Source organism: Lutjanus erythropterus, chromosome 10 (assembly GCF_056507025.1).
Source record: "Lutjanus erythropterus isolate fLutEry1 chromosome 10, fLutEry1.hap2, whole genome shotgun sequence".
NCBI lineage: Eukaryota > Metazoa > Chordata > Actinopteri > Lutjaniformes > Lutjanidae > Lutjanus > Lutjanus erythropterus.
Genome location: NC_139326.1, coordinates 5347314 through 5358839, shown reverse-complemented (window position 1 = coordinate 5358839; position 11526 = coordinate 5347314). Strand labels below are relative to the sequence as shown.

General features: G+C 40.0%; 2 protein-coding genes across 3 annotated transcripts; one reads left to right on the top strand and one right to left on the bottom strand.

The window, feature by feature from the left end:
- Nucleotides 1-2865: 2865 nt before the first annotated feature.
- Nucleotides 2866-8261, top strand: aldh3b4 (aldehyde dehydrogenase 3 family, member B4). 2 transcript variants are annotated; one of them, XM_084727975.1, is made up of 10 exons: nucleotides 2866-3127; nucleotides 4241-4436; nucleotides 4544-4654; nucleotides 4947-5067; nucleotides 5169-5254; nucleotides 5698-5779; nucleotides 5864-6253; nucleotides 6341-6507; nucleotides 7560-7659; nucleotides 7743-8261. In XM_084727975.1, exons 1-10 carry the CDS (start codon nucleotides 3075-3077, stop codon nucleotides 7940-7942), a joined length of 1506 nt encoding a protein of 501 aa, XP_084584101.1. In that variant the 5' UTR covers nucleotides 2866-3074; the 3' UTR covers nucleotides 7943-8261. The 2 variants fall into 2 exon arrangements, with proteins under 2 accessions (XP_084584101.1, XP_084584102.1); XM_084727976.1 differs by lacking the exon at nucleotides 2866-3127 and adding an exon at nucleotides 4071-4160.
- A 660-nt stretch (nucleotides 8262-8921) lies between these two features.
- On the bottom strand, nucleotides 8922-11456 carry mmab (metabolism of cobalamin associated B). Its single transcript, XM_084727979.1, has 9 exons — nucleotides 11298-11456; nucleotides 10347-10405; nucleotides 10159-10252; nucleotides 9848-9905; nucleotides 9674-9746; nucleotides 9482-9579; nucleotides 9333-9397; nucleotides 9188-9247; nucleotides 8922-9102 (listed from the first exon to the last, which is right to left on the bottom strand). The coding sequence occupies exons 1-9, from the start codon at nucleotides 11399-11401 to the stop codon at nucleotides 9018-9020; spliced, it is 696 nt and encodes a 231-aa protein (XP_084584105.1). The 5' UTR covers nucleotides 11402-11456; the 3' UTR covers nucleotides 8922-9017.
- Between the last annotated feature and the right edge of the window lie 70 nt (nucleotides 11457-11526).

Genomic DNA, 11526 nt, shown 5'->3' with positions numbered 1-11526 from the left:
GTGACTACAATTAAAATGCAACCATTATATATATATATGTGTATAGTATATATAAGTAACACTGGTTGTGTTAAATTAACCCGCAGTCTACTAATGAGATTAAACTGTTTCAAATTTGACAAATCAGTCCGGAGGATCAGCTCACCTCCTTTTTAAAGGAGTAGTTCACCCCCTAAATCAAAAATACCTGCGACTCTTACCTGTGGTGCTGTTTAGCCGTCTAGATTGTTTTGGTGTGAATTGCAGAGTTTCAGAGATTTTTGTTGTAGAGATGTCTGCCTTCTCTCTAATATAATGGAACGAGGTGGTGCACAAACAAAATACATTTGAAAAACTCAACAGCAATGTCTCTTTTCAGAAATCTGATATACAGTAGAATTATTGGACCGTTATGTCACCCTATGTCACCCCCTGAGTTTGGGATTATAGGGGTTGCCATTTTGTTTTTATGTAGCCGGGGCATGTGCAGTACAGAGAGTGTGACGCTGGTGGGTGACGTGATGCGACTTGGTCAGTGCAGAAGGAGATCATGGTGACCTGCCGTGTTGTGATCTTTAAGTTTAATTTAGTTTATTTAAATTTAACTAAATTTTGTCTGTTAAGTTATAGTCTTTCTCATATTATGACTAAAACGTCACTAAAATATGTTTCTGAAAACATTTTAATCAAGAAATAGGCAATGTAGTGACCGAATCTTGATCCATATTTGTCAGCATGGTCTAGTTACTTACTGAGAATGACTGATCAATCACCCTAAATCATACCCTGCTTTATTGTTTGTTTTATTTTAAATGTATGTTAGAAGACTTGAACTTAGCGCTTGAGACCTTAAACTCATTAGGAAACTGTTTACTGAGGTGAGAAGTGAGATCGTTTTCTCATATGACTCCATTCAGTCGGACTTTCTTTTTTCTTTAGAAACTATTTTCATTATGCTGAACCTCACCTACCAACTGTATCACAGCACTGACTAGCTTAGTGGTGCTAATGTTACAGTTCACTCTGCACTGTTAAGAGCTCGAGCCTCTCCTGCATGAGTAGATGCACGCTTCCTTCTAGGCAGTGATGTGGTTGGAAGGTGTAGCCTGGTAGAAAGAAAATAAGATCTATGGATTATCTTGAGTAATCGGATCATGATTCCTGGAAAGAGACGTTGTTGTTAGGTTTTTTAAAAATGTCTTTTTTTGGCGCTTTGAGCACCACAAGCAGTGCCATCGATGTTCCATTATATTTGAGAAAAGTCAGACATCTCTATGCCTCTCTATCGCCCAAACTCTGCAGCTCACGCCACAACTATCTAGATGGATAAATAACACTAGAATTAAGAGGGAAAATTTTTGATTTTGGGGTGAACTGACCCTTTATTTTATTCAAGTAAGAAGTGGAAACAGGTGAATGGATTTACACAACGACACATTACACTGTATGTGTGTGTGTTCGTGTGTGCTAGAGGGATGAAAGATACCTCACAAGCTTGTCTGTCTCGTCTGATGAGGTCGCTCATCTGTTTTAAATGATGTCAAGAGTAGGCTATAGGCTTTAAATGTACCAGTGGACTGCTGATGCTGACTTTGAATATCCACCCTTTTAGTGCAAAAAATAATAATAAAAGTGATCCTGGAAATGTTCCCACCCTTCATGTGAAAGTTTCCATCTCTTTTTGAAGTGTCTTTGAAACTGGCTGCACTACAGTGTGGAGTGTGTTGTAAAAAAAATGTAAGATTTGTCCATGTGTAAGATACTTTTCCTCCTGTAATGTTAAATCATGTACACCGGTATTATATAAATCATTTACTTTAAATCATTCACAACACAAGGAGTGTTTTTTCCCTCTCAAAACACTGGCTGACTCAATTCTTAAAGGGATAGTTCAGATTTTTTTGAAGTGGGGTTGTTTGAGGGACTTGTCAATAGTAATGTACTGCTGTAGACAGGGTTAGCTGCAAAACACATTTAAAACACCTAAAAGAATTCAATACCAGTTTTTTTTAAATATTTTCACTGCTTTACTTTGCTGGGAAACTTAAGTTATATGACTGTATTATATTGCTTTCTCCAAAGCAACCAGGCTCCTTTGACAAAAACAAAATAATTACAAAATAATTTTACTTTGCAGAGCACAAGAGTTGCTGTTCTACCGCTGCCTCGATCGGTTAGTTTGTTTGGGTTATTTTGTGACTTTGGTGTTTTAAAGGGTTAGTTCAGATTCGGACAACTCCTATGTTCTGCAAAGTAAACTGACCTTTTAAAGGCCTTTTTTTAATGGTTAAAATACGTTTTGCTGCACCCGTCCACCGCAGTACATTACTTAGCTTCCATTACGGCATCTACTGTAGATCAGTGGTTCTCAGGTGCGCCTTGGGATTATGACAACCATACATTATTATTGCAATATACAACAATACAAGAACATATGAAGGAATTTTTAAAATTCCCAGTACAGAAGTAAATTCTATACCCCAGAAAAAAAACTCCTTCAAAGCGAACCCCAGTTTCCACTGCTTACCAACTCGTGAGAATTATTAGTGTGGCATATTAAACACCTTGACTTGATTCCCACCTGTATTTGGGGATATGATTACAGGTTTGCCTTGAGATTTTGTCCAGCTGCTTGGTGAACTTGGGCGCAAAAAAATTGAAAACCACTGCTGTAGAAAATACACTCTATTAGTACCTCATACAGTCCCACTTCAAATATTCCGAACTATCCCTTTTAACATATACATAAAGAGTTTATTCCAAACAGCTGCTTAGTGTGGGTGGAGGCCTGCCTGCAACACCACAGAGGAGCTGCACATGAGACTGCAGTGTTGCTCTATTGATAGGAAACACAGTTAACACACTAACAGGAGCCTGCGGGACTGAATGTCACATAAAACCTCATTGTCTGGTTTTCCCGGATAACGTGCGTGGCGGATTATGGTGTAAAATGCGCACTCTGACTCAGTCTCAGCTCTGTCCCGGGTCACTGCACCGTGTGGCTCCTCATGCGACGTGAACGCCGCTGTTGTGAGGATTTTCCCACCACACCAGTTGCAGCAACGTGGGCTGCGACCTGAACCTGCAGAGCAACCATGAGCGGTCCGCCGAGTCCCTCTCCAGCCCGGTGGTTCAAGGCGCTGCGAAGGTAGGATACCGAAAGGATAACGGATAATTAAACATTTTTGTATTTTTTAATGTAACTTGTAGTTTATGCACACTTGTGGGTAACGTGGTGAGCAAAGATGAATAAGTTTAATTTAATTTTTCTAGGAAAGTACATTTTAAAAACGCACATATTGTCTTTTATAGGCCTAGAATATTTTGCCTACTAAAAATTCATAATGCAGTACCAGTCAAATGTTTGGACATATCTAACCATTCATTTAAATCAAAGTGCATCCAAACTTTTGCTGGTGCTGTAAATGCTGTGACATAATCTGTAATCAGGCATAACTACAGCTGATATTTATTGGCTATAATTTCATTATTGGAATTATAAATAATCATATATTCCCCATTATCTGCCCTGATATGTTTCATGCACCCCTAAAGGTAATGTTAACAGATTCAGTTTGCAGTAATGTGAAAAGATTTTTGGCAATAAGGTAATCAGAACAATATGTGTGTTTATGTGTGCAAGTTACTGGGGACAGTAAATTTATACTAGAGCTGCAGTGATTAATGGATTAATCAATCAAAAGAAAATTAGTTTGTCATTTTTCAAGCAAATCTGCCAAATATTTGCTGGTTCCGGCTTCTTAAATGAAATGATTTGCTGCTTTTCTTTGTCATTTACCACAGTAAATGAAGAGTCTTTGGGTTTTGGGGTGTTGGTTGGACAAAAGAAGCAATCTGAAGACGTCACTTTGTGATGAGCAAAACTATTAATCAGTGATGAAAATAATTGTTAACTGCAGTCCTGAATTAGACACGTCTACTGTCCTCTATTGATTCCAGCTTTGTTGGTTTACGTGCATCACCTGATTGGCTGGACTTCTTAGGCTTTTCACTATCCTCCCAGCCAGTGGGGCTTTTAGTTAACTGGTGCAAAGGCTTAACTGCACACTAACTCCATTCAGGAAGGCCAGTGGTGGTGGATTCTTGAGTGGAGTTAACATGAGTGTAAAAATGAAGGCGTGCAGTGCTTGTCAGAGGAACGGCCGGTTAACATGCAGGAGGTACAGTGATGAGCTTTGGCTGTGGTTGTGTGTTTTCTTGCCCTGTGGTGTGAAAACAAGTGACGTGGTTGCTGTTTCAGGACCAGGCTGGGGGAGCCGTGTTTGAAGACGTACCCCCTGGAGTGTGTGGACCTGCTGAAGAGGGCGAGAGTTGCCTTTCAAGCTGGACGCACCCTGAAGGAGGGCTTCAGACTGGGTCAGCTGGAGGCGGTGGTGCGGATGCTGGAGGAACATGAGTGTGATTTTGTGGATGCTCTTGGAAGGGACCTTCATAAGGTGAGTTTGGTTTGTTCAAACCATGAAACTGTGAAGTGCAAGTTGACTTTATGGTCCAAAGAGTTATTTCTTGGCCCTTTTTTCTTCATTCTTTTTTTTTTAACCAGCCACGGTTTGAGACAGTTGTGTCAGAACTGATTCTCGTCAAGAACGAGGCTCTTTATGCCATCAGCAACCTGAAGAAGTGGATGCAGCCGCAGCACGTGGAGAGAAACCTGGTGAGACTTTTGTGTTTGGAAAACCCCTTTTTTTTTCCCTAAAAACATCTTCATAATATTATTGGGATTATTCATGACTTGCACAACCTTTTTGGAGAGAACATTCCGTCTGGCTTCTACAAAGAAATGTATTGTGCCGCCAAAGCAGATTAAACCTTAAGTTGTCGTGCCCTTTTTGTAAGAATGAAGTGGGCTGCTGTCTTTTTCTTTCTGTTAGTCAGCATGCAAACTGATGCCCACATTCTGTTTCACTTGTAACTTTATTTTGAGCTTGTCTGATTGGTGTACGTAGTCCACCTCGTTGGATGAGTGTGTGGTGGTCAGTGAGCCGCTGGGGGTGGTGTTCATCATGGGGACCTGGTGTAGTCCCATCCAAATGAGCCTGGTGCCGCTGGTAGGGGCCATCGCAGCAGGTGCAGACACTCAAAACACTAATTTAATCAGTTTAATTAATAGTAATGGTGTTATTTCTCCTCACACAGGCTTACTAATGATATTTTATTAATCTGTGTAGGAAACTGTGCAATCATCAGCCCCTCTGTGTGCACCGCTCACACGGCGGAGCTTCTTCACCGTCTCATCCCCTTCTACTTGGACAATGTGAGTAAAATTACATGTACGGCTGTGTATGTGTCATGATAGGGGTTATGAAGCAATATATTCACACACAGCACACATTACTGAGTGGCTGAGTTAATGCTTAGTATGTACTTTGATGGAATAGAGGGTACTGGATTTTCTGTTCCAATAATATGAGACTGATGACTCATTTTTATGAATCTAATTAAGAGGACATTTGGTCTGCATGCTTGTTAAGTGGACAATTGTGAGCAGTTTTAATGAGACATGAGGGTTTGAAGTGGTTTGATATGGGCATGTCTGGGAGGATGGCAACACCAACCTTTTGTTATTCAAAACCAACTCAAAGCTGATGCACAAACTATATTTTTGCAGTTTGCTCTGTGTATTGATTGACAGGATGGATCTGCAATGCTACGGTAAAAATGTAATGATCTGATCTAAAATTCTTGTTTTCCTCAAAGGAGTGCTTCCATGTGATTCTTGCAGGCATGAATGACTTGCCTGAAGTTGTGGAGCTTAAATTTGACCATGTCTTCTTTACGGGTAAAGATAAAGTTAGCTATAAAACCATGTTGTGACATTTACTGAATTATTCTTAGGGTATTAAGGATGTCTGTCACTGCATAGGAAACAGAGAGGACGGAAGCAGGATTGCTCAGGCTGCTGCTCGCACACTCACACCCATCACCCTGATTTTGGGTGGTAAGAACCCGTGTTACGTGGACCAACACTGCGAGATTGCCACGACGGCGCAGCGCATCGTTTGGGCGCGTTTTCACAACGCCGGACAGAGCTTGGTGGCTCCCGACTACGTCCTGTGCCACGTGGACGTCAAAGCGCGGCTGGTGCAGGCCCTGAAGTGCTGCCTGATGCAGTTTTATGGTTCTGACCCCAGGGAGTCCCGCAGCTATGGCCGCATGGTCAATCTAGAGCTCTTCAACCGTACCAGAGACCTGCTGTGGAGATCTGGCAAGGTGGCTGTGGGTGGGCAGGTGATAGAAGCAGAGAAATATATCGGTAAGTATCTTCTCTGAGAATCTCTGAACAACTGCGTCATATGCCTTTGATTTAATGTTGTTGTTAACTTTTTTTTCCTGTCTGAAGCCCCAACAATTTTGACAGATGTAGCGGAACAAGATCCCATCATGCAACAGGATGTTTTTGGCCCAGTTCTTCCTGTTCTGACTGTAAACAATATGGATGAGGCAATTGCTTTCATTAACAAGCAAGAGAAACCTCTCTGTGTGTATGCGTATTCCAGCAACAGCAAGGTACATGAGAGATGGAAGGGTAACTTTGGCATTTTTCAACCTGGACCTTATTTTCCCGTGATTTTGTGTCTAAGTAACAAATAGAACAACGACTTTTGAAACTGATCCTATATTGAGGGAATGTGCTGCAGGTGGCAGAGTTGCTACAGAATCCTTATGGGAAACTGCACACTGTCAAAGTACGTCCACTTAAAGTGTTTGTTTTTTTTTCACTAACAGGCTCAGTCTGTTATTTTAAGTGTTATCATGGAAAGGATTAGTACAGAGTAGGATGTCACCATATACCAGTATTGACGATTAATAATGAAATGTTAATATCATGTTAATAATGCTCATGATAGTCATACTTACACTCACATTTTGAGTAATTCATTTGCCAAAAAACTCGCAATAAACAAAGCTAGAGTAGACTTTGACTTACAGCATTTTGTTTTTCAAACAATTGCGATAATATCCTTTTCATAAATTATTTTGGCTACTATGATCACAGTTAAAATCTGACTAAGATATGAAACAGCTGTCACATTGCTCTTTATAAAGCAGCAGTCTCCGCTGACAAGATGTAATTTTACCTCTCTGGTCTACCGCTGCCTCGACCGGTTCGTTTATTTCTGTTATTGTTTGACTTTTGGTGTTTTTAAGGGGTTAAAAACTGATCGACGCAGCAGTACGTCAGAGAGGTAACATCACTGTTTCTGTGAATGGAGTATGGTTGCTTTGACAAGAGTGATATGGCATCTGTTTCTGGTTAAACCAAAAAGATCTTACTCCTTTATAAAAAGCTCTCTCTGCAGGGATCCTTTCCATAATGTTGCCAGATACTTGATCTGAGCCTTCCAGGCAAAAACGATCACTTTTAGTGGACGTACTTTGAGAGTCGGCAGTTGCTCGTAAGAATTATGTCGAAATTGGTTACTCCTATTAGTCACTTAGACACAGAGTCATAGGAAAATAAGGTCCAGGTTGAAAAATATCTAAGTTACCCTCTGTGTTTATTGTATAAGCCTGGTGCAGCAGTGTGTACTCTGATCACGTGTGGGCCTTTCTGACAGGTCATCTCAAGGCTAATGAATGAGACATCTAGTGGAAGCTTCTGCTCCAATGACAGCGTCCTGCAGAGCCTGATGGTGGCTCTGCCTTTCGGTGGAGTTGGTAAGTCGGTGTCATCAAAGTAAAAATTATATGAAACACAGCAGTGGAATAATATAACCTATATGTTTTTTTTTTTAAACCAGGTGCCAGTGGAATGGGTTCCTACCACGGCCGCCACAGCTTCGACACCTTCTCTCACAGGAAATCATGCCTGCTAAGAAGCACACGGTTTGAGTGTGTAACCTATCTGCGTTATCCGCCCTATGAAGACCGCAATCTGTCTCTAATGACATGGGCCAGCACCCTGTCCCAGAAGAGCCAGGGCTGGTGCCAGATCCTGTGACTGTGTGGGAGGGTGATAACAGAGCCATGATGGAAGAAATCTGAGTGCCCCCCTCAGTCCTGAACAGTCCTGACATGAAAGTGTATTGTTGGTGTATTAAAGATAAATGAGAACAAAACCTGCTGGGGTGCAGCCATCTCTACAGAGGAAGAGCAACCTGCAGGGTAGTTGTTCAGTCTCTGTAAAACTAACAAGGAAAAGAGTTAAAGTTTCTCTTTGCTGCAGCACTGAAACTGTATTTTAACTCAACTAAATATGTGTTTGATGAAACACTACCTGTGTAAAATTAAAGGGATAATTTGGACTATTTGAAGTGGGGCTGTATAAGGTATCCATAGTCAGTATCTTACCTGCAATAGATGGTGGTTGGTACGCCCTCAGTTTGGAGAAGCAGAGAGAAGCACCAGCATGGAAGCTTAACAAGGTACTGTTGTGGACAGGGTTAGCAGCAAAACATATTTTAGACCATAACAGTCAATATTGGTTTAAGTATGCCACATTTAGAACAGGGATTTTCAAAGTCTGAGACTGTGGGACTCCTGTCAAAGCATTCACAAAGGAAACCGGCCACCAGATTCCACTGCCAAGTTCAGAATGAAGAACAGAACACAGGAGTTGCTGACCTACCGATGCCTCAATCCTTGTGTTATTGTGTAGGAGACCAGCAGCAACTCCTGTGTTCTATGAGATAAAATTACTATTTTTGCTAAAGGAGTCCAGTTGCTTTGAAGAGAGCAGTATTTAATGGTGTTTCCTGTCAGAAAAAGCTGTGAAAATATTCTAAATATAGAATACACTTAAAGTGACATTGTTTTTTTTTTTTTGATTGTTTGTCTTTTTTAAGATGGTCCTTTTTTAGGTGGTTAAAACATGTTTTGTTGCTGGCCGTGTACACAGCAGTACATTCCTAATCGATACTCCTGCTGCTTCTCAAAAGTGGGAATGTGCCAACTGTCAAGAAGAAAAAAACACATCTCACTGGACCTCATTCATATTTATTAATAAGCATATTTACAATAAAAATTAAATATCTTCATCACCAACAAATTATACTTTTGTCCTTGTGATAATCTGGTCATTCGGGTCTTTTGTAGATCTTCTCCTCGTTGCCTTCTTTCATGGCTGCATATCTGGCCACGGTGAACAGGTAGTCGCTCAATCTGAGTGAAAATGTTGGGAATTTTTATCAGATTTGTAAAAGAGAAACCATGTTCTTATATAAACTTTCTGAAGCACTGGACCGACCTGTTCAAAAACTTAGCAACATCTGGATCTGCCTCCCCTGACCGCACAATTGGAGCAACACTGCAACAAGAACAAGCTGTTAGAAAAGCAAGATAAAAGATGGTATTTTTACCTTGTTCAAGGAAAGGAACAAGCTGCAACTGACCTGCGTTCTGCTCTCCGACACACTGTCCGAGCTAAGTGCAAAGCGGCACTGCTCTTCCCTCCAGACTGTGACACATGAAGCATGAGTGTTAGTGCAAAAGGACAAAACCATAAGAACTTGGTGTCTTACAGATGCACAAATGTTCTTACAGGTAAAATGAAGTTGGTCAGTGGAGGGAGTTCTTCTGTAAATTTATCAATCCAAGTTTCCAGGTCTGCAATTGGTGAAGCAGTAAATTTTGTTCTCTCTAAGAACAGCAAAACAGAAAAAAACTTCAGAGATCTTCAAGCACATGAAATACAATATTTTACTGCACTAGAGACCAGCAAGCAAATGCATACTTATGTGACTTTCTCTTGCAGATGATTGAGGGGTGGCAATATTGGAACCGGCATCTTGTAATATGCACTGTATCTGAAATTTAAACAAGCATAATAATTTCAGAAATCTTATTTCTGGCTGGTGTAAAATGTCTGCAATGAAGGCGGTTAATAAATGCAACATGAAAATCAAACCTTGTCCAGCTGATATGTGAATGTGTGTCCTTGGTCGAGGCAAAATTCTCTGGCCAAGCTGTAAGGTACAATTGAACGTGGTCACTTCAGGCGAGGCAGATTATAGAAAAAGTAAAATGAGATAAAATAATCCTGTATTAATCCCACAGCAGGAGGATTTGCAGTATTACAGCAGCAAAGGGGAGAGCATCAATCAATAAAAAAAATGAGTGAACAACAAGATATAAAAGGAGAAATAAAACAACCAGAACAACAGAAACAAGAAACGGACTCAACACTGAACTGTGACTTTTAAATAGTAGAAAGTTTACCCTATGGCTGATGACAGCTCATCTGTATTTCCCAAGGCTTCGAAAATATGATCTTCCTTTGGCCTCCTTTCTCCTGTAAATGTGCTTGAGAAACCTTTACGACATACAGCAAGAAACTGGTCAGCTTCTGTAAGAACTGCTTACTGTGACATGTATTGCTTTCCCTGTTGATTAATTAAAAAAACAACCTTTGTCTCCAGTTTTGGTGTATATTTTGGGAGTCCTGTTGTCTCCTTCAGTGGCATAACTTTCGAAACAGGAACACAGAAAGATAAAAGAAGGACTTATTGATACAAACCAACAGATGACTATTAACACATATTCACAGTATAATAATGTGTTATTTTTTTCACTGGGTTTTTAAAGTTCCAGTTTTTAAAAAACAAAAGCTCCAGCTCAATATAAATAATTTAGCTAATAAGATTTGTTTTATACAGTGTAATAGCTTTTTTTAAATTTTAGAATTATCTTAAATTATCTTGAAATGATCATACAACACAGATAAGGTATGAATTTGCAAAAAACAAACAAAAAAAACTCAGGACAGTTTGTCATGACAGACCTTGCTGCTTTTGTTGATAATAGAGCTGCAACCAGCCATCACTTTCATTATCAATTAATCTGCCTATTATTTTTTACGATTAATTGTTTAGTCGATAAAATGTCAACATTCCAAAGTCATGTTTTCCAGAGACTCTTCATTTACTTCCATAAATGATAAAGAAAAGCAGCAAATCCTCACATTGAACAAGCTGGAACATTTTACATTTTTACATGAAAAATGACGGTTATTATCAAAAACAGTTGGAAATTCATTTTCTGTCATCAACTAATGGATTAATCGACTTATCATTGCAGCTGTAGTTGGTAACAGCCAATATTTCTTATTAAAATACTAAACTGACTCCAGTTTTATATTTTCAGATCTGTAATCCAAAAACAGCTTGACAGGAGGAGTTGTGTCTAAACAGACTATTACTACGTTTTCTGTTTGTGATGCATATATTAATCTGATGTGGTAACAGTTAGCTACCTAGTTAGCCCACTGCTATATTACATAGACAGTTACATGAATGTCACGAACATTAGCTCAACATTTTGAACATCCACTTTGACAAAGAACAGACAAATATAACTACCTTCTGTATGAACACAATGGTGTTCTTGCCCGCTGCCCACTTATGAGCCTGCCTGTCCTTACAAAACAGCGGAGGTGAGCAGGTTTGATAACAAACGATGCCATATTAACTCTGGCAGATAGCTGCTAGCAAGAACGATAGTGAGTTATGATTTTTGTCCTTTCGTGGTGTCCGTAGTTCATGGGCGTTTCGTTTTCATCGCGCGATTGGTCAACTCACCGTGTGGAGA

What these genes read in the sequence shown, in the direction of transcription:
- aldh3b4 (XM_084727976.1), top strand. Translation starts at nt 4,099, where the DNA reads ATGAGTGTAAAAATGAAGGCGTGCAGTGCTTGTCAGAGGAACGGCCGG. An exon ending in GGCCGGTTAACATGCAGGAG is followed by an intron (nt 4,161 to 4,240) that starts GTACAGTGATGA and finishes TTGCTGTTTCAG; the next exon opens with GACCAGGCTGGGGGAGCCGT. An exon ending in AGAAGCAGAGAAATATATCG is followed by an intron (nt 6,254 to 6,340) that starts GTAAGTATCTTC and finishes TCCTGTCTGAAG; the next exon opens with CCCCAACAATTTTGACAGAT.
- mmab (XM_084727979.1), bottom strand. Translation starts at nt 11,401, where the DNA reads ATGGCATCGTTTGTTATCAAACCTGCTCACCTCCGCTGTTTTGTAAGG. An exon ending in TCACATATCAGCTGGACAAG is followed by an intron (nt 9,747 to 9,847) that starts GTTTGATTTTCA and finishes TTTAAATTTCAG; the next exon opens with ATACAGTGCATATTACAAGA. An exon ending in TGCAAGAGAAAGTCACATAA is followed by an intron (nt 9,580 to 9,673) that starts GTATGCATTTGC and finishes TGCTGTTCTTAG; the next exon opens with AGAGAACAAAATTTACTGCT.